Here is a 23026-nt window from a genome sequence, read left to right as displayed (position 1 = left end):
AGCAAGAGAGCATTCCTAGAGCATTCTTTGATTCACCTCTTTCGAGCTTCTTGCCACGGGCCGCAGCGTCCGAGTTGCTGCCGGCTTGTAATGACTCTATGACTGTTAATTTCTTGGTCGTCTCACTGTAAATAATGTAAATAAACCTCCAGTTTTTCATCCCCAAGTCCTCCTCAACTCTTACAGTGCTGCGCAGGCAGCCGCAGCTGGGCTGGCCTCAGAAACCACCCTGGCGCAGTCTCGAGGGTCACGCCCAGCCATGCATTCACTTCTCCCCCTCTCTCTGCAGCGCACCGTGCAGGCTGGCAGCTGGCTATGGCCTCCGAGATTGCACTGGCATCGACGCATTCTCAGAGGCTATGAGCCGGCCGAGCCAAGCCTGTGGCGAAATTCGCTTACCTCCTCGATCACACAGAGGAGCGCTGTGTTTCGTCGCTGTGTTGTTTGCCACGTGCTGCTCGACCACGACGAGCCAAGTGGAAAGCGGACGCAAAAGACCATCACAATATAACAAAAGGCAGCTACCTCAAGCCTGTCATGCCAGGTGCTAAGAAGTCAAGTGACACACCGCAAATTTGTTTGTTTTATTGAAATTTCATGGCATGCATTGTCGTGTAGCTGCTAGATCCGCAAGGCCACTGTCTTATTTACATGTTTACGATTGTGACCTCATTGGGCATATCTTGCAGTAAATGACAACAATGAATGTAACGAAGTAACGGATATAAATTAAGTAATTTCGGCTTCTCCTTCAACTTCGTTATAACGAGGTTTGGGTGTAGCCAGCAGCTGTATTTTTATCAATCCCAAGTAGAAACGGGTTTGCTGTTTTAGAACATCCACTGAAATTGCCACATCAACGATGTGGACAGGACGGGCAGCATAAAAGCTACAAGATGTGACTACAGAGCTTACAGCAAGCGTGGCAGCAAGCATGGCAGCCTGTCCGTTTCTTTTCACCTTGTTCAGTGCCAGCATGTAATTGATCAAGAATTAAATTCTAGACATAAAACCCTCATTCAACTACCATTTAGGTAGTGGCCTATGTTGCCACAATTTTTTTCATCCCTGATGTAGCATAACTCCTCATTGAAGAAGGTGCATGTGTGTTGACGGAAGCTTTGGAAGATGAGACTCTCCAGCACTGCCGAGATTGCCAGAGGTCCCGCAGTAGGCTTGGCAGTGCCGCCTTTGTTGCTTAATGTCAAGATAAGAGACACTGAAACTACATAAAACAATTGGAAGGAATTTAAATGAAGTGAAACATATCATAGAGAAGTACTGACAGAAAATTTTTGTCTTGCTTTTTTTAGCTTTATTAGATAGTTGCAGACTCCAGCTGCTAGGATAAGCCTAGGCATAAACATTCTCTGTCAGTGTTACTACCACATTATACACAGTTGTTGAACATGTACAGTATCAACAGGACAGACAGCAGGGAAGTTGTGCCAAAATAATGCTGTTCTTAGGGTGATACCTGGCCTCGCTCGGGACACTGTTTCGTATAATAAATGTTTCTTTCTCTCTCGCTCTCTTGCCTGAAAGTGCCCTGTTGGACAATGCATTGCACGAAAGCAAGAGTACCGCCGAAAGTGTCATCTGAGAACATTAGTAGTGCCTCATGTATACTGCCTCTTTACATATACAGTAGAGCCTCGTTCATATGTTTTGGAAAAAACCACAAGAAAAAACATACGATCGAAAGTAACTAAAAGAATTTGACAGACTCAACTATTGTTGACATCTATGTAATGTGAAGCGTCGTGCGAAACGCTGCGCCATGAGACGCCAATGCACGTCGAGCTTGTGGTGCTCCAGCGGCCGTAGACGAGTTTTGTTTTACTATTGTGTGGTGTTTTAAGAGGGCGACAGGAAACCGAAACGAAATCGAGCTGGTGGGCGAGGCCGGATGCCGCCGAAGCCAAACCTGTTGCCGACATTGCACTGCCTGCAGCAGGGAACAGCGGCACATTTGGATTATCGCCTACTAAAAGCATGCAGTATGCTACCAATGGCACAACGCACTATGCACCACGTGCTGTAAAACAGGTAGATGAAAACGCTTAGCGCAATTGGCTTCGCAGCGATAGCTGTAAATGCAGCGTGCGACAGCCCAGCTGGATATTTGCTGGGACCGAAATAAGAAACTGTTCTTGCCATCGTTTGCGCGTGAGACGGGTGGCTATATACTGTTCTTGATCGCACGTGCCTCGCGCCTTTTCTTGTTCACATAAAATCTAGCAGCTGGAAAACTTATACGATTGCAGTCTGCAGCAGGGAACAGCGTCGCATTTCAGTTATCACCTGGCATGCGCTCTGCTTGTGACGGCACCACGCACTGCGAAACAGATAGGTGAAGATCCTTATTGCAATAGGATTGGCAGTGATAACTGTGAATGCCGCGTGCAGTGTCCCTGGAGAAGATTTGCTGGTACAATAAGAAACTGAGTGCGCGCCGGTGTTTTCATGCGAGACATACGGGCAGGCAAGCATCGCAGTGAAGCTTCCATGTCGGGCACCTATATATATATATATATATATATACTGTTTGCGATCGCGCGCCTCATGCATTTTCTTGTTTACATGGGATCTAGCGGCCAGTCAATGTATTATACAATCACAGTTTAGCGACGTACTGAACGTTGGTGACGAAAAATCGTGTGTTCTGGGAACATATAAACCGGCAAAAAATTTGAGTAACTCTATTGGGTCATTTTTTGTGTTCTCGACTGCGAATGTTGACACTGAGAAAATGTACATAACGGGAACGTATCAACAGGATTCTACTGTATCTGTTTCTGACCTGTCTGTTTTGACGCTGTTAGACCTAATAAGATAATCTTCCGTTGCTGTTGAGATGGTTTAATGTTTCAATATGGCAAATCAGTTCTGCAGAAATTTGCAAAGTATGTTATGAAAGGAAAAATTTTCAACCACCTGACAGAAGCATGAAGCTAAAAGGGGAACTCAATACAGGCTTCTCAGAATTAAAGAAAGGTTCACAGTCAAAGAAAAGCTTGTCCTGATTTAGGGATTTATCTCGGGGCCAATGACTTTTGCAAGCGCTTGTTCTACAATCTGAGCTAAGCAGGCTAACAGATCACAGCACGAGAGCGAATCAATTGGCAACTCGAAGCACAGGGCCGTCGAATATGGCAAATCAGTTGTGCAGAAATCTGTGAGGTGCAGGAAGTTGCAGGAAAGGGAAAGATTCTCATCCACCCATTAGTAGCACAAATCTCCAAAGGAAATTCACATGGTTTTGTCGGAAAGCAAACTTGCCTGTTGAAGAAAAATTAAATCTTGTTTTGGGATCGAAGTCGGGAACAGTGCCTTTCCTGGGGAGTCGCTCTACAATTTGAACTAGCCAGGAGGTTAGCAAACTGCAGAGCAAGTTGCTGAGTTAATCAACAACTCAGGGCATTTTCCTTACAATTTCTCTTTCACAGTGTAATCCTTATCTACCAGGTGGCACTGCAGCATTTAGTGTTATACCATCCATCGAGGACATAGGGGTAATGGGTCATAGTTATATTATGTTTAGTCATGTAATGTGCCAAGAAAGGATATACCGAATTTTGCAGTGTATAAGTTGTGTTTATATTTTTTTCTGAATTTTTCGTCGGTGCGTTGTATAGAATGGTGCGACTTATATACGTTTTCTTTTATTTTATTTTCTTTCTTTCCCCACCCATTCTTTTTAACGGAAAAAACTATTGTCAAAATTGGTTTAGATGCTATGATCATGTGGAACACGCTGGGTTGACCTCCTCTGGCTGTTGCTATGGGTTGTGTGCGCGCTATGGATTTACTGGGTTCTTCTCATGATTGTGTTGCCCAGTGCCGTGCGAGGACAGAGCAGCAATGCAAGCAATGGCAAGCTGACTGCGAGTTGACCGACTCCAGAGTCGTCGCATCTGCAGATCGCTTTCAATATGTGATGCGTGCCGCTGCGCAAGCTATGCAGTTGCTACCAGAGTATAAGTCTAAGTCTAAGTATAAGTATAAGTCTATAAAGAGTATATCTTTGTAGTCTTACCATGTTGTCAGCGCAGCATATTGGTAGTAATATTTAAGGAGGATCCATTCGTTCATCACCTTCTCTGCTGAAGAGTTGTTTATCCTCACAAACTATGGCCCTATTTAGTATTTAGCTTTGGTGTCTGTTTTAATCTTTCAAGTTGGTGCCATTGTAGGTAAGCATTAACTCTTGTTTTGCTTGGTGTTTGCAGAAAAGTGGGAAACCATGGAGGAGTATGTGCAGGTGATCCCTCGTGAAACCACTGACAGTGCCTTTCACCAAGCAGTACTTGCTGTACACAAGGAAAACTTCCAAGGTGCACAGCAGGTATGGTGGAATGGTGCATCTCTTGAGATATCGCTTTTTCTCAGGCTCTACATCTCAAAGCAATATCCAGGCTAGGAGAAGCTCAGTTACAAAATGCTCGAGACCAAGTTTAATCTTCTGAAGCTCTTTATCATTCATACCGCATACCCACATTTGTCTTTTGTCTTTGTTAATGTGCAAAGACTGTGACCAGTAATGCAGTCTCAGTATTGTGGATCACCTTAAAACTTGCATATAGCTGTGTATGGTATTCCAGAGGAAAGTTACCTCTCGTAGTCTTTTTGTTCTGTGTTCTCCCTTTCTGTATTTCCTATGAGCAGCTGTTAAAGTTTGGTTAAATGCTGAATGTGGTGGTGCTAGATGAGTGTTGTGTCACTCTGGGAGATGGGTGTAAGCCACCCTCCTGGATAGACTGTTGTCTTCTTTGTAGGGGTCTGTGAATACTCAAATATCACCTAGTTGAATTGAATAGTGAAAGGCTGAATAAGTCGATTCTCGAATCGAATATCTACTATTAGATTTTTCAATATTTGATATACATACCCTGTGTACCCGCACAGTGCCGCATGTCACATGCGCCGCACTCCCCCTTGTGTTCAATGCCACCCAAGCAAGCGTTTCACTTCCTTTTCGGTACAAAATGAGTGCTAAGCACACAGGGGTAGCAGACTTTGTCACTGAAAACGCTCCCTGACATCAGCCTGATGCGAGAATCCACACACACAGCGGCCATATTCCGCAGGCTGCAGAATGTTGTCGCATCAGCTCAGTTCATCTGGGTCATCAGGACCAATCGAAATGATAATGCAGTGCAGACAGAAAGAATGGCAACAAAGGCAGCATGTATTTTATAAAGTGCGGAAGCATGTGCAAAGATTGGGCTGATTAGCTGCCAAGAAGCATGCAGATTGTGTTGGATATGCAGTGACAAACTTCATGCCACTTCAAGAGCTGTCAATCTAACCCACGCGCATTATTTTGGGATTGACCACTGATGAGCCAACCGTACAAACATATTTGTAGCAAGCGTTCTGCGACAGCTTGCAGCCCATTAGCACATTGGCCAACGGTGAATTTTTGTCACGACCATACTGCCTAGGCCATCAGGCCTAATCGACTCTGCTTCATTGGGCATTGGCAGCTGAAATTACAGTTTGGTGCTGAATTGATGCAGATCTATTTGCAGCAGCTACACAACATTTGGAAAGCAAACTAACGTGCGCGCAAATGAACACAATTTGTTGGGATAGCAACAAAGTTGTTCATGGCCGATATTTTTCTGACACACTGTATGGCGGCCTCTCGTTCCCTATGCCGTTCATAGACGCACGTTGGTCTCTTTTTGTAGCTTCAAGCAACCTGCGCAAGGCTAGCTGTGGGTGGTGTTCACGCTTAGATGCAACAGTGTTTTGACCCGTTTGCATGCATTTGGTGCAGACAGCGGATAAACAAAGGAAAGGAAAATGCAAATTTGCCATGACCCTCCAGATTTCAATATCTTTGACAGGTGGCAAATCATACTGAGCCTGGCAATGAAACAGATTGGCGTTACAGTAAGCCACTTGCGGTAATGTGATGGCAGCTCTTCTATATTTTTGAGGAACCTGGAAAGCAAAACTTTCTATGCAAGATATAAAAGATTGCCGCAGAACACCAGGTTTGGCATTAGACAGAACCTCATTGGTGTTCAGTACAACAGAACACCACTAATTCATTAGATTCAGAGGAAATAAGAGCACTTGATTCTATTCAACAGAAATTCTTTGATAGAAGGAATATGCTTTCCAGACTTTCATATACTAGAACTAAGCTGTAATCAGAGCTGGCATAATAATTTGGTATTCCCTTTAATAAGAGTAGACTGTGCTGTATGTCTTAATTTCTCTGTACCTAAGTTACTGATGCCTTGCTACATTCTTGTTATGTAATGCTAGGAGACTCCTGAGCATGTAGCACCATATTTTTTATCCCAAAATTTGTAAGCATTAAATTGTGTGAAAAATTTTCTGATATTCGACATTCAATTTGATACTCATTTTCTTTTTTTCTTGATTTGATTTGCTATTTTATTTTCAATCTACTATTCGGTATTGGCACACCCCTACTTTTTTTAGTGCAATTTTCACATAAAGGTGGGATGTTGCAGTGTGCTGCTGCAGTTTTTTATCCAGAATTAATTGTATGCATCATATGCATTAATGACAGATCAAAACAGCTTCATTTCAGTGAAAGGATGGTGAAGGAATATGGCATTTGGAGAGAAAAAACCATTCTATATACTGTTGTCTATGCAGCAGGCATTTAGCCTTCGAAGGTCAGATGACAAATGTAGATCAGCAAATCTTACAGGGGCCCACTTTTGTGATGTCATTTTTTCTGACCTCACTAAAGCTTTGTGGAAAGAAGGTTAAGTGACTTGAAAAGTGTTTCATTAAACCATATATAAACATACAGCTGTAGGTGTCAAAAGGCTTGTTCATGCTTGACCTAGCATTGTGCTCCGACTCCATAATTGATGTGACACATACTTAGGGCATAGGTTCTCCATATTTTGAGTAGAATGCAGTTAGTTGTCTCTTGCTGTTGATATATGCCTTAATTTATTCTCTTCATGCGTGCTTTTGTTTGTTTCAGTTCATTGACAAAGCAAGAGACCTGATAGACACAGACCTTACTGCCATGGTTGGAGAAAGCTATAGCCGAGCATATGGGGTGTGTATGGATGATGTAGATACTTGCAACATGAAACTTTTTTTTTCACTGCTATAAGCTGAAATGTGAGTGAGTGAGTGAGTGAAGTAACTTTATTTTGGTCCAGAGAAGACGCAGGGAAGACCCCGCGCCACCCGGCTAGTCCCACGTAGGGACCGCCAAGCACAGCTTGACGGCCCGATCGCGGGCACTCTGGACGGCCAGGGTATGGTCGTTGAGTTCGGGGTTGCCCAAGAGCGCAGCCCACCTATCTTCGCTGAAGGAGGAGCCGATGGCTTCACACTCCCACAACACATGGTCCAACGTTGCCCTTAGTCCACAGGCAGGGCAGTCCGCACTGGGATATCTTTCAGGGTATATGGCATGAAGAACCGCGAGGTTAGGGTATGCACGGGCTTGTAGAAGTCGAAGGGTAACCGCCCGCGCCCTACATAAGGCGGGGTGCGGGAGGGGGAAGACCCGTCGTGACAGATAGTAGTGCGTGGTGATCTCATTAAACGTAAGCAAGGGTTCCCCGCGGGGCTGGGCGACTGCTGAGGCGGCGCGGTCAGTGAGTCCTCGCGCGGCCTCGTGTGCGCCTTCGTTAGGGTTAGAGGGAGAACCCTCAATCGACCCCAAGTGAGCGGGAAACCAAATGAGAGAATGCAGAGAGATACTTTTGGCGCTTTGGAGAATGCGGAGGGCCTGGGGGGAGACCATACCGGTTTGGTAGGCCTTAATGGCTGCCTTGGAATCACTATATATTGCCTCTCTGCGACCATCGAGCACAGCCAGCGCGATTGCAACCTGTTCGGCTACCACGGGCCTCGAAGTGCGTACCGTAGCGCAGCAAGTGAGCCTTGAATTGGAGTCTACGATGGAGACGGCGAATGCCTCTTGTTGGACATATGCCGCGGCATCCACGAAGCTTGCCTCAATGCGGTTATTGCGGACATGCTCGAGTAGAGCTGTACCCCTGGCCCGACGTCTGCCGACGTTGTTTGCGGGGTGCATATTGCGGGGAAGGGGCGCGATGTGCAGGTGAGACCTGATGTCGCCAGGAATCCGCACGGCGTCGGGGCACTGGTGGACAGGATTGAGGCCCATCTCGCCGAGTAACTTGCGGCCCGTCGGGGTGCCGGATAGCCTGAGCAGCTGTGAGTACTCTTGTGCCTCGATAATTTCTTCGAGCGTGTTGTGGACTCCGAGCTTCAACAGATTTTCGGTGTGAGTGCTTGCAGGTAAGCCGAGGGCGAGCTTAAAGACCTTTCTGATGAGTGAATTGAGCTTGTTCTTCTCTGCAACATGCCAATTATGCATGGCCGCCGAGTATGAAAGGTGGCAGAGAACAAAAGCATGTATAATGCGGATGAGGTTGTCTTCCTTGATTCCCCGGTGCCTGTTGGCGATCCTCCGAATGAGGCCGAGAGCACTCTCCGTCTTGGCGGTGATCTTTCTGAGTGCGGTTCCATTGGCACCGTTAGACTCGATATACAGTGGAACCCCGTTCATACGTTTTTCACCGGACCGGGGGAAAAAAACGTAACAGCCGGGAAAACGCAACAGTGAGGAAAGCTCCGAAAATGAATGAAAAAAAGGGCAGCTTCAACTATAGACAATTTATTTCCACAGAGTGCGCTTAGGACTTTAAAAAGCCTAGAATGATGGCTTGCCGTTTCTTTCGCTCGGTAGAAATCGCCACACGTTTCTCAATAGCCTGGAAGGCCGAATTGCTGTCAGCGTCGCTGTGAGGTGCGACGTATCTGCAGAGGAGGTCCAGAGCCGCGACGGCTTCTCCAGAGCTAGGATTTGGCCACTGCCCGGCATCATGCGGCTCGTGCTCCTCGTCGTCACCGCGCCACGGCAATGGCAACGGACGAAGGAATATCCGCGGGAAATTTTGCCCTCTTTGGCGTAATCATGCTAACCCGCTAACGACTGTTTAGTATTGCTGCGGAGCGCGCGCGTCCGAGCAGCCCGGTTGCGCGCGGCGCGGCGTGGGAGAAATGTAAACAAGAGAGGAGAGCTGTCCCGGTAGGCGGAGCAACGCCACGAGCAACGCCAACTTCCGGTTTCACTTTTGCTTCACAAAGAGTGACGCGAGGGCCTCTCCCGAGTTTCCTTCCTCCGTGAGTCGACCCGTCCAACAACCATGCGGTGACCCTAATCACAGTGATGATAGTGAGAGCATTTTTCACGAATGGCCACTTAGTGCGGCCTCTCGAACTGGCGTGCGGCTTTTTGCAGCCAGTTCCATAGCCAAGCCCGGCCAAGCCCAGCCAAAACTCGTCAAAAGCCAAAATGGCGGTTGGAGCGCGTTGCCTACTTCAGCCCAGGCGGGTTCGGGGTGCTAAGTTGTGACGTATCATGCGGGAACGTTTTCACAGCTACGACGTAGCAGCGGGGTTCCTTATACATTGAATCCTATGGAAGCTATGCCGGGACCGGATGAAAACGACGTAGCAGCCGGGAAAACGCAGCAGTGAGGAACGTAACAGCGGGGTTCTACTGTACATCCCCAATATTCGGAGTGAGTCGACTCTGGGCACCAGAGACCCGTCACCAGTGAAAAGCCGTATTTCGCTTTCGGACGCCGGTTTCCAATCACGATGGCCGCCGCCTCTGGGTCTTTTCTTGTAGAGAAGTAGCTCAGATTTCAAAATGTAGCTAATCGTTTGCCCCATCTTTATTAGTATACTTGAGTAATAGGAGTGTGTGGACACTTATATACAAATTAAATAATTGAATTTGCAACTTGAGCATCTATTATTCAGTTTCTCAATAATTTGGTATAGCCTCCATGCAGTGAAGCTTTCTGCCAACCCATGCGCCATCTGTTGCAGTGCTGCGAAAGCACAAAGCAGTTGGGTACCAGTTCCCATCATGCAAGTAAATGCAGGCATGTCGCTTTCCTAGGTGTAGTTTAGTCCTGGGACATCTTTTTTCAGAAAGAAGAAAATTGTTTGAGCTAATGATGTTGTGAGGAGGTCTGCTGTGAATGGGTTAAGTTCCAGCGTTAGGGACTCAGTTCTTGTTATGGTATTTATTTGTCTTTCCCTGAATCAGCTTGTTTTCTTCCTGAAGACATAGACAAGCACACCCACAAAATTCTTCCAGAGCTTCACCAATGCACAAGAAGTAAACGAAACGTTTTGCTGCCGACGAAGGAAACGGTGTAGATGGCACTAACATTGCTCATGGCCGCCACCTTTGCAACATTGCATGCATGGCTGTTTCAAAAGGCCAAATAATCATGCAGACCTAGAAATAAGGCATTCAAAGAATCGGTCAGCAGCTTTACATGCAATTCACCAAATGCTAGAAGAAAGGGAAAAGAAAAAAATCATCGATGTAAAATACAGATCCCAGAGATTGTGGTTTGTGTTGACTCCAAGATTATAGAATTATTGAAACAATCCCACAAGTTGTCGTTTACAAGCCCATTTGACTGTCCATTGTTTTCATGCAACTTTCGCTTTCATTCATCCTTGCGTGAGTGTCCTACCTCCTGTTGTGGGTTTACCTGAAGTTCCTTCTTTCCATGGCCATTTCTTTTCGTCTTCTTACAGTTTCATGGAACCCATCACTGCACTAGCTCTGAATTTATTTGATGTGCATGAAAATATCATGTCACCAGTCTACAGGCCATTCGGCTGCAAACACATTCCCACGTGCAGCAGAGTGGACAGAGAAAGAGTGGGGCGTGTCTTGTAAACTTCTGCCCTCCTGGTTTCAGAACCCTTGGTAGGCAGCAGAAAATAGAGTAGCTGCTTGGGATGGTTGGTGAAAGCAGCTGTGCTACCCTCACAGTGGCTAAGCACGGAGCAATCACATCAAATAAGATGATGTACCATTTGCACGTTTGTCTGCCCTGTGGATTGGCCTGAATGTACTAACGATGACCCACAGAACTCAACCGAAGAGAAAAAAAAAAAAAGAAAACATTCTCGTGGAGCATTAGGTAGACATGTTATTGATAAATTATGTTCCAGAGCTGTAATCAGTGCTGGCTTATTGATTTGGTGTAATAATAGCAGTAGATGACAGTTAATAACAGTAGACAATATTGAATGTCTCCATTCATAAATACCAGTATTATATAGCCAGCTGGAAGAGTTCCTATTACCAATAAAAGTACACTCTTAAGTATGTCCATCAGCTGATTTTCTTGCACAAGTTCACAAAAATCAAACTTAGTTTTAAATTTGCTTATATTAAATATTTCTATTTCTTTTTTCGTGGGATTTGATTTGGTATTTATTTCAAAATCTAATATCTTGTTGTTGGCACACTCCTGATAGCTAATACCTGAAATATATGGTGTAGTCCACTGTTAAGGGGATCACAGCGATGGCTCACTGCATCATGGTACTCCGGCTCCACTTGCCAGCAGGAAAAGGGCCGGTATGTTGTGCATGCACACGGAGAAGAGCCAGTGCCACATACTTTAAGCCATCTGTGGAAAAGCAGTGTTTAAAGACTTGCAAAAAAGATAAAATCGCAACTTTCTCACTCGTATTTGTTCCTTTTAAGAGTAGCCCATACTGTGTATTATATGATAAGGTGTAATCGACTTTTTCATTTTGTTATTTCACCGTAATACAGGCTATGGTGCAAGTGCAGATGTTGGCTGAACTGGAGGAAGTGATTCAGTACAAGCTTGTGCCTGAACGAAGGGAAGCAATCAAGCAGAAATGGTGGGACAGGCTGCAAGTAAGTGTACATTTATGGTTTGTTTAAGGTTTTATATAGCGGTGTGTGAATATTCTAAACTATGAATTGGTTGGTATTTGATTTGATTCTAAAGACACTTTTACTATTGAGATATTTCAACCCCACAAAATTTTGAAATTTACTCCGAACATGTTTTAACAACGAAGTCATAGAGAAATTACGTTTCTTGAATGATGTTTACTAGCTCCCTTATTGTGCTTTTGCAATGGCTGTACCGGTGTTCTTGCATAGTCGCCAACACACAGCAATGCAAGCATAATGTTGGTCAGTTTCCTGCAGTCAGCTTTGCCACAGTTATGCAGCGAAGCATACAAGGTATTGCGATGATACTTATTTGTATTTCACCAAAAGTGAAAAGGGGGCAATGTCATGGGCCCATCACTGGTGCTGGTGACTACCCGACACTATCAGCTCAAGTACACATACTGTACTGTCTCTTCATGCATCTTGAAAACACCAACTTCCAGGTGGTGGAAACCTGTGTCTGATCTAATCTGGCTGAGGGGTTAAAAACATGGTTTTCAGGCAACAAATTTGACCAAGCAGCAATTTGGGAATGTTTTTAGACCTTCACTCTTGAGTGCAGCCAACAACCAATTTTTCTAGTGCCCAATCTTTCGGCCATGCCTTATAACTTGGACATCCTCGCATCACCATCACATACCTCATAAAGCCAATGTATAAAGCGTGTCTGAAATTTCAGATGCTGAAACCCTTCGCCATTTGATTTTTTCTACTTTTTGCCATGACCACAGGTCCGAAACTACATTAGTCAGACCTGTGCTCTTGTAATCCTCGCCGATAACTTCGAAGTGAGGAAACCATAACAAGAGTCTGGGAAACATTGCCTAATGCCCGTTTCCAATAGTCAGCTTTGCTGCAGTGTTCCACAGTCAAGCATATACAATGTATTGTGGTGAAGCATACCAAGAGTGGAAAGAGGCCACTGTCATGGCACATGGTATGTGTTCCTTAATTATACACGCACATTCCCGCCATCGCTTGTCACAGTATCTAAACGCCTAATAATCGTACTGATGAGCCTTCACAGCTATTTCAGACATGGCCGTGGTGATTTGAGCCTTTGTGGGCAGTAAAGGTATGCCTTCATTTTTTCGGACTGCCCATTTTTTTAGTCGTCCTTGCTCTTAGGGAGTCTGAAAAATTGTACATTGACTAGTTCTGTATCACCAACATCCTCCAATGGCAAACTGGGTGTAAAGCGTGAGAAAATTTAAATACCCACGGACTCAAGGATGTTCTCAGCAACAAAACCTCCAGAAGAAGCTTTTTCCACACCTGCACTGTGTTAAGACTTCAATAACCTCCCCAACCCGCAGGAATCTTCACTGCAACAAGAGCAAGCTGAAAGATATGTGCATAATGAAATTTGGGCCGAAAAAGAGATCCGTGCGAGTGGTGGTGTAAGCATTGTACCCACTGTTGGCTCTGCTTCGGAAGAGATACCTGTCGATGCCGGACACTATTGCATCTAGCAGGTGGCTCTTTTCAGTGTCTGGAGGATCCTCAACCAGCAGGAATCTTCACTGCAACAAGAGCAAGTTGAAAGATATGTGCATAATGGAATTTGGGCCGAAAAAGAGTTCCGTGCGAGTGGTGGTGTAAGCATTGTACCCACTGTTGGCTCTGCTTCGGAAGAGATACCTGTTGATGCCGGACACTATTGCATCTAGCAGGTGGCTCTTTTCAGTGTCTGGAGGATACTCAACCAGCAGGAATCTTCACTGCAACAAGAGCAAACTGAAAAATATGTGCATAATGAAATTTGGGCCGAAAAAGAGTTCCGTGCAAGTGGTGGTGTAAGCATTGTACCCACTGTTGGCTCTGCTTCGGAAGAGATACCTATCGATACCAGACACTAGTGTTTCTAGCAAGTGGCTCTTTTCAGTGTATGGAGGATACTCAACCAGCAGGAATCTTCACTGCAACAAAAGCAAGTTAAAAGATATGTGCATAATGAAATTTGTGCCGAAAAAGAGATCCGTGCGAGTGGTGGTGTAAGCATTGTACCCACTGTTGGCTCTGCTTCGGAAGAGATACCTGTCGATACCAGACACTATTGCATCTAGCAGGTGGCTCTTTTCAGTGTCTGGAGAATCCTCAACTAGCACGAATCTTCACTGCAACAAAAGCAAGTTGAAAGATATGCGCATTTGGGCCGAAAAAGAGATCCGTGTATGAGTGGCAGCGTAAGCACGAAACCCACTGTTGACTCGGCTTGTGAAGAGATACCTTTTGATACCAGACACTAGTGTGTCTGGTATCAGACACACTAGTGTCTGAGCAAGCGGCTCTTCTCAGTGTCTGGAGGAATGTGGAAATGGCAGGAGGGTGTCATTGCTCCACGGACATGTCTAGCAGCTATCCTTCCTTCATGGCAACATCAAAAACTGCAGTTGTGATACTGTCAAGTAAAAGTGTTGTACTAGAGAATTTTGTTGGCCACAAAGCATAATTTTCCTATACACTATTTGCTGTACTATCACTTTTTTTTCCATACTTGTGGTTGGTGAAAAAAATTCCATTTTTGCCAAAGCCAATAAATAGTATTCTGATTCAAAAAATATTCAATTCGAAAGGCACTTAGTGTTTATTATTCGAATTCACTTTGAAATGGAAAATTTGGTGTTTGCACACCACTACTTTTGTGTCATTTTTACCCTGCAGTTTTCTCTTGTTGAGCTGCCTTAAACGTTTCAATGCATCCACTGCACTAAGTTGATGAAGAAATTGCGGTCACTGACCAAGTCACAGTGAAATAACGCAAATCCCCTTCGGGACCCATACGTGTTCTTTCATCACACTAAAAGGGGGTGACATATGCATCTGTTTGTAATGCTATGCAGTCACCACCTGCAATTACTGTGTTGTCACTTGCTGCATGAATGCATACTGCACCTGGTGCACATTTTGATCAGGCCAATAAGAATGATGCTGTAATTCTTTGCACAAAGGACGGCTTGAGGCTTCGTACTGTGAGACAAAGGGGATATGAAGATGTAACAGGCATCTGTTAAAGCCAAAAATGAAAGCGAGACATTAAACTTCATGTTGATATTTCATTAATGGTGCTAATGTGAGTGTAGTTTGCCAAAGAAAGTGTGCTGAGCTTCTAATTTACAGATGCATGTGTTTTCGCTGTATATGTTGTGGGGTCGCTCACACCCGTACTCTTGGGACAAAGGAACGACAACACAGTAGTGCAAACAATCACAAGGGTATTTATTGCACCTTTCATAGATCAATGCCTGCTAGCCGAGTTGCTACCCACAAAACATGCCGATGGGCGCGCGACAAATCTAGAAGTCCGACTCACCGCGACCGGAAAACGAGCGAATATGTTCGCCCCATGCTGGATCCCAACGCCTGGTCCTTCGCGTGTATGGTCACGCGAATCGTGGCGCGTTCGAAAGCGGCCACGCGAGGCGGTCTCGCAGAAGCCAGGGGTGGGCGCATGCGCAGCACGGCATGTCCGTCCCGCTTGCTTCCCGAACCCCCAAAAGAGACAGAGCGCCTTGTCTCCCGGCGCCCGAGTAACCCCGCAGCGGCGCGACGCTCGCGCCATCTCTCGCACCGCGCTTGTACCACTCCGACTGCCGCGGGCGAAGTCGCCCTGCAGGAGACGAGCCATGCGGGAAAACTAGATCTCAGGGGAGGCGTGAGAGTCACGCATCCCCACATCGTATGCTAATGTCTTATTACCTCACTTTCTGAAAGGCAGCTTTTCTGAGTGTAGTTAGGCTTACCGTGACATCTATGAAATCAGCTGCATGCGCAGAAACAAGGGGGAATTTTAATGGTCTTGTAGTAATGGATGATACAGGCTCTCTGATGTTTGCTTTCACTTGAACCTCTCCCCCATGCCAGGGTTGCCAGAGGATTGTCGAGGACTGGCAGAGGATATTGCAGCTTCATTCTTTGGTTGTGAAGCCCAAGGATGACATGCGTAGCTGGCTAAAGTTCAGCAGCCTGTGCAGGCGCAATGAACGACTGGTAAGACATGCTTTTATTAGAAGCGCCTTCATGGCTTACGGTAGACAGGGCAAAGCTCTCAAGAGGATAATTGCTCTTAACATTCTTTAGCTTTACTTTTTATTGGTGTTCGTGACGATATTCTTTTCATGTGATCATTCACAATGAAGGTCGACTAAAATTCTTTTCATAAGCTTTTCCTTTGTGTGCACTGGCAGTTGGATGTTTTTCTGCAAAATCTTTGTAACAAAGGTACAGCCTGGTTCTGCCATGTGCAAGCAAACTGGCCTCTGTAGTAGTGGTGTATGAATGCTTTTGCTCCCTTGTGTGCCCATGTTTTGTACTTAGAAACAACCGGGCTCAGCATGAATGAGTGTGTGCTTGTGCAGAGCCCGTTCTGTGGTCACATTCTGAGTTGCTCACTTTCAGCAGACACTGGTGACCAAACCAGGACGCAAAACGTCCATCACACCATTGAAGCACTGTGCCATATGTTATGTCATGCAGAAGGATCCCTGAAAGTAATAAACTGAGAACATTGCCCTTGGTGTGCCAGGCTTTTCACAATTATTCTGAGGCTGTATAGTGCAGCCTGTTTATTTTGTCTGTTACAAGTGTGCAAGGGAGAACCTAATGGCACGCACCTCCTGATGTTTTGTTGCAGGCACAGTCTCACAGAACACTGGTCACTCTTTTGGGAACAGACCCTTCTCTAGTGCCTAACCAGCCTCTGCCTACTGCTTACCCTGCTGTAACATTTGCCTATATCAAACACATGTGGCAGAGCAACCAGAAGGTAAGAATACCATTTTATATACACTTCATAGGCAATTTCCTGCATGGAAAGTCGACCGTAAAGAAAAAATCATATAATGGCATGCCTGGCAAAAAAAGAAAGTTAATTGGAGAGAAAAAATAATTTTGCAAGGTGTGTGGGAATACTGAATACAGTAGACTTCCATTAATTAAATTGACTCCAATGAATTTGATCCTGAGCGAAGGCCCCAGTCAATGCCCATACATTTCTATGGGCCCAAACTTTCATTATTTCATTCCTAAAAGTAGTCTTCGTTGAATAATTCGAAATTGAACGATCTGCACACACATGCCTGACCCATGTGGTAACCACAGTAGGGACCCTCTTAATGACAGCGTCTCTAATCAGAACTTGCGGGACAGTGAATGCATTGAACACTTGTCAATCTTCCTCAGAAAATTCCTATTTTCAGCTTGGCCTAGGAAGATTTTCAAGAAATAACCGTAGCTCACAATGTCCAATTAGAGTATTTACTCAATTCTTAAGCATGGCTTCTTCCTCTTCTTCTTTTTATTATTATTATTATTTCCCAAGCAAATTGGGCCTTAAATTACCTGCGCAATGTAGTTGGACATATTACCAAAGCTGCTTTCACGGCGTTTATATGCTTTACCGTATAATAAAGGTGTACTGCAACGAAGCTGACTTGTAACTCATATATGCTTAGTGTCGTACATTTAGTACACTACTTTCATTCGCAGTAACTCTTCACATTTCTTATAGAAATGCTTCAGGTTCCTAGCCTCTACTTATGAGGTCATAACTCTTGTCTGTGCATACTTTGGTAACTGAGTATCTAAACATTTCAGCATAACGACAGCTGCAACATCATGATTTTCAGGACTTCGAAAAGGGCACCATCTCATGGCAAATTGATCTGAATATAATTGATTGTTGGCAAAATTGTGATTACCTGTTTATAAGGGGCAAAATGCCTCTTATCTCTGTTCTCTGTATTTAAGACTTTATTACCTACGATGTTGGGTACAGTTTCAAGAGCCTATACAGTCTACGCTCACTACAATGGACCCACGTACAACATACTTTTGAATATAATGGATCGTATTTCAGCTTTAGTTCTTCCTACCTATTTTATTAATACAATGAAGTTCGCTTTTAATGGACCACACTACAACAGACTATCGTCTATAACGGACAAAATGTTCTGCAATTTTTTTCAAAATAGGGTGTATAAAACGTATTTTGCCCTGTCGACACGGCTGACAACTGACTTGCGAGGGTCAGAGAGGAAGGGGGTGGGGGGCGGAAGCGTGCCGTCTTCTTTCATGTGCAAGGCACTGGGAGAGGTAAGAGGGAGGAGGCTTCCACTCCAGCCGCTGCTGCTTACGGTGCGGCTGTGCAGTTACCGTATCTTGAAAGCGATCTGTGATGTGGACGAAGTGCTTGTTCCCGTGGGCGCCGTATTTTGAAAGCAATCTGTGATATGGACAAACTGCGACTTTTGTTCTTAGTTTTTTACTTTGGTCGTTCGCCACTCACACTTTGCAATAAAGTTGTTTTGGAAGTGAGGCGTTTCGGATATTATGGACTTCGGATAAAACGGACATTTTTGGCAGATTTTTAGGGTCCGTTGTAACGAGAGTTGACTGTAGTTGGATGTGCTGGATGTCCTATCAAAGAGAGACTAATGTCATGAATTTATGTCTGTCACATAAACTGTTTTGTTCCTTCTTGTTGGGAGGGAAGAGATTCATTGATAAGGCTTTTGCAAACAAAGCTCCACAAAAGCTGAATATCATTTCGAACAAAATTGACATTTGTGATGAGGTGCCCTCAGCAGTGTGCATTATTTCGCCTCGAGACTATGCTGCGGCAGTAATGGACGAGGCAAGTGTGTTAGCTTCGATAGGGTGGCAGGGCGGGAGACCTATGGCATGAGGCCTAACAGCCATGCGCGAAGCACCACAACAGAAGAGCCGGGCTGCTCAAGTCGGGGACCAGGCAAAGAACGTGTTTATTCCAGTGAGGGGAAACAAGGTAGGGTACACATGCAGCATTGGGTACGGAATGGCACTAGCGGTCATAACCAAATGAAACCGAAACCACGGGCATGAACTATTTGCCGGAGAGCACTTTTGTGGCTTAAGCAGTAGAAGCTTTGCAATGCAGTGATGTTAGCAAGATTATTTCACATTTTTATGAAGTTTTTCCACTACGCAACCAGCAAAATGAGAAAAAAAATTTGCAGAAAGTGAGCGCATGCATCACCTAAATGTGTTCTAGTTTGTAGTCCTGCAGCATGCCAATTTATGAAGAAGCAACCCTAGCTTGATTGGATACATTTTAAACATTTTTCGTACATGAAGTGGTCACCTTCCTTGTACGTAACGGCAACTGCAGTGCACAGCAAAATAATGGATGCATAAACGATACATGAGATAAGTAGATCTTTCAGGCATTCTTTCTTCAGTACTCCTTTCCTAGACTGATACAGTATTAGTAAATGTTGTTGAAGTAATTTTTAAACTATAGTCGTCAGCTTTTGATTGCCAAATTTATTGTAATTCTAAGGTAATCATCTATCGCTGCAAACGCTACACTACTGTTGCAGTCACGTGTAACACTCAGGATGTTGAACCTATGCATTTGCTGTTAGGACACTGAATAGGAAGTAATTAAAAGGCTGTATTCAAAAGCCAAAGCCTTTGATAATCACCAGATATAAAACTAACATCGATGCAGTAGAGAGACTTCACCAAACCATAGCAATACACTGCACTGCTATTGGCGGCGAGGAGTTACGGAGTGGCCACCTATCGGAAGCGCCTCGCTGGCGTAGTATGAGGGATCACGCGGCGCGCTCCTCATAGGTTTTGCTGTCAGCGCTCACTGAAAACACCATGTGCGAGCTCTCCTGGACATTTTTGCAAGTACTTTCGAAACGAGCGAAGTTTTTAACTGTCTAAATAATAATCTTGGGCAAACTGAAAGCACAGAATCGTTTACAGATGCTATCTCTTTACCGAATATGTACAGTGAATGCCACTGCGCGTGGTCACCGCGATTGAATCTCCCGAACTGGCTTCTTGCGTGAAAGGTAGCCAAATGCTGAGAGTAAACTACGTGAAATATGTTGTGACAGTGGGCTGTCTGTATAACCAAATGGGGCATAACAGAATGAAGCCTCAATGCAGCGATCGCAGGGGTTCGCAGCGACTGACTGCGCGTTTGCATGCATGTCCGTGTACAATGCATTTTGCTTTCGCTATGAGCGCGTTTTCACACCGTGCCATGAGCTTTAGGCCGCAGAATATAAGCATTTGACAGTATACAAGCAACCATTGTTGCGTGGGCGCTATCAGAGCTGTAATTTCATTGTAGAGACTTCGATGCCTACGAGGACTGTGATGTGCCATCGCGACAATTCAGTCTTTTTTTTTTTTCTTCTAAATTCTTGAACGTTTCCATGTTATTTCTCGAGTTGCGTCGCACTGTATGTTTATCGGTGTTCTCAGCGTACGATTCCCGCTGCTTCTTTTTTGTAATCCAGTGCATTAATTCATAATACGTACAAACATGACCATATGCCATGCCTTTTTTTTTTTTATGTGCGTCTTACCGCTCCCTTTCCATTGCAGTGAACTTGCCAGTATCTATAGCATCGACAAGTTCATAGACCAAACCGTCATGACATTAGTCGGGCAGCGGACTCAGGCGAGCGTCTCAGTGCGCGTTTTCCGAACATCGCAGACCCGGCGCCGTAGCAGAAACCTTCCTCGCGTCTGTGCTTGCTGAATACCCGAGTTGTAGCCGATGTCTGTTTGCCGGTTTTATGTTTCACGAGCCAAGCTTCACGCAACTTCTTGTCCTGCGGCTACGTGTGAATAAGGCTGACACCGGGCTCCGTTGCGTACGTCCAGCGCTGCGGCACCGAGCAGTAGCCTACCATCTTGCGTGCCTTCAAAGGCAGCCACTACCTATTCTAGTGCCTTCAAGCATTGTAAAGGAGACACTCGAAGCGGGAAAATCTCGCCACTAAATGAGGACCGCAGCGTAGGAGGGAATTTATTGTTTGTTTCACGGATTCTCTCCGTGTAGGGGGCAGAGGTAAAGGCAAAATGCCTCACAGAGCCTCTGCGCCCCTACAGTTCAAGGCAGCATGACATATCATTCACATACATATTTGTCGAACATATCTTTAACACACAGCACACCGCAACGAAAAATTCAATTATTCAGAACACATGTCTCCAAAGCATTACTTTTGCTTCAACGGGATAGATTTCGAGAAAGCAGAAGATGCATATGCAATAAGTATTACATAACAATAAAATTGGCTTACACCAGAAGTCAACAAAGAGAGAAAAAAAAAAACCATAGAATCACTTGCTCGAAAATAAATATCACATACAGTAAGTAGATCAGTACATAAAAACATTTCAGAAAAAAACGAAGGTTTCGACTGATGCACAATGTAAATGCCGAAACAATGGCAAACATGATTTACAAGCGCTGAGAAAAATCTGTAACATAACTGAGGTTACATGTGTTATCACATGTAACCTCAGTTACATGTGTAACTGAGCGAGAAGAAAGGGGGTTAACCGAGGGGCCTGATTTTTATTAGTCATATCATAAGAAGCCAACAAACACTGACACCAAGGACAACATAGGGGAAATTACTTGTGCATAATAAATGAAATAAAGAAACGATAAAGTAACGGAAATTAAAGCGGATGAAAAAACAACTTGCCGCAGGTGGGAACCGAACCCACAACCTTCGCATTTCGCGTGCGATGCTCTACCAATTGAGCTACCACGGCGTCGTTTTCCCAACCACTTTCTTGGGTATTTATGTGTCCTAGTAGAACCCTGGGAGTGTTAGCCAGCGCCACCACTCACAGACCTTGGCGGCGGACGTGGAACGTCTTTTTTGCCGCAGGCGTCACGAGAACGTGATCTTTTAGGGTGAATAAGGCAACTGGTCAATAAACCCACATATGCTACCTGAAGGCATCAATGTTGCCGGATTCGAGACCCTCGTTATGTAATGAACGAGAAGAAAGGGGGTTAACCGAGGGGCCCGATTTTTATTAGTCATATCATAAGAAGCCAACAAACACTGACACCAAGGACAACATAGGGGAAATTACTTGTGCATAATAAATGAAATAAAGAAACGATAAAGTAACGGAAATTAAAGTAGATGAAGAAACAACTTCACCCTAAAAGATCACGTTCTCGTGACGCCTGCGGCAAAAAAGACGTTCCACGTCCGCCGCCAAAGTCTGTGAGTGGTGGCGCTGGCTAACACTCCCAGGGTTCTACTAGGACACATAAATACCCAAGAAAGTGGATGGGAAAACGACGCCGTGGTAGCTCAATTGGTAGAGCATCGCACGCGAAATGCGAAGGTTGTGGGTTCGGTTCCCACCTGCGGCAAGTTGTTTTTTCATCCACTTTAATTTCCGTTACTTTATCGTTTCTTTATTTCATTTATTATGCACAAGTAATTTCCCCTATGTTGTCCTTGGTGTCAGTGTTTGTTCGCTTCTTATGATATGTGTAACTGAGGTTACATGTGAGCGCCGAAGCGAGCTGAAAACTCTCGTTTTCAGCTCGCTTTGGCGCTCTCGAAGCAGCCGACGCGGCCGCTATGTTTACGTGATCCCTAATAGCACGTCATGCCGACGGTAACGCCAGCTTTTCCAGTGGTGGAGCTTGAGGCCAATATGGGCAAGAAGCGGTATTCTTTGCTGCTTACATACTGTCCTGATGTGTGTGTCAACAATGCCTTCAAGCACCACGGTGTAGGTAGTAATAAAGATGACCTGCACACATTTCAAAGTCCTATAGCTGCCATATACAAGAGGGCTTATATGTCATTGCATGCAAAGAGCCAACAGTATTTGTTGAAAACACGAAATCGATTCGGCCGATTCAGCCAAATTGCAATTTTTCAGTGCGAACAAACAACTTGTTCCCCTACCATGGGGAAAACTAGCATGCGTTATGAGAAATGTGCCATCGGAGTTTGTAAGAAGTATTTGAAGTTCTACCACACCCTTTAAGTAGTGCATTTGTCTTGTGTCCTATATGTAGGACAGCTCAAAACCAGCAATAACAAAATAATTTTTTATCAATAAACTGCTGGTACTACATTCTACAGTCTCTAAAAAGGCTTTTTATGGAAAAATATTTTTAAATTTCTAGCTTGCCAAAGTTTCGGCATATAATGGTTGGCTCTTTCCGGCATCAGAGGTCACAGGTGACCATGTTTTCTGGATTTATTTCCTCTTCAAGTGTGCCAGTCTTGCCAGCTAACTTTCAAGCTTCTATTACTTCAAGAGTGGTAGCACACTGCCTTTGGGCTCCACTGTCACGTGTGGCAACATTTTTTTCCAAACTGTGATGACCTAGCTCTGTGACGTGATGAACACTGAACTTAAAATTCCTGGATGAAAAGAAACTTAAATTCCATC

General features: G+C 44.8%; 1 protein-coding gene across 3 annotated transcripts in view; it reads left to right on the top strand.

The window, feature by feature from the left end:
• mTor (serine/threonine-protein kinase Tor) overlaps positions 1–23026 on the top strand; it is a 461269-nt gene that overhangs the window by 286747 nt on the left and 151496 nt on the right. For all 3 annotated transcript variants that reach the window (XM_075684170.1, XM_075684168.1, XM_075684169.1), the window contains 5 exons: positions 4233–4348; positions 6983–7060; positions 11645–11752; positions 15662–15787; positions 16431–16562. In XM_075684170.1, coding sequence (XP_075540285.1) covers positions 4233–4348; positions 6983–7060; positions 11645–11752; positions 15662–15787; positions 16431–16562 — 560 coding nt within the window. The remainder of the gene's footprint in view (positions 1–4232; positions 4349–6982; positions 7061–11644; positions 11753–15661; positions 15788–16430; positions 16563–23026) is intronic.

The sequence above is a fragment of the Dermacentor variabilis genome, chromosome 3, assembly GCF_050947875.1.
Source record: "Dermacentor variabilis isolate Ectoservices chromosome 3, ASM5094787v1, whole genome shotgun sequence".
Taxonomy (NCBI): Eukaryota; Metazoa; Arthropoda; class Arachnida; order Ixodida; family Ixodidae; genus Dermacentor; species Dermacentor variabilis.
Note: the sequence above shows the minus strand (reverse complement) of the source record. Positions and strands in the feature narration are given on the sequence as shown.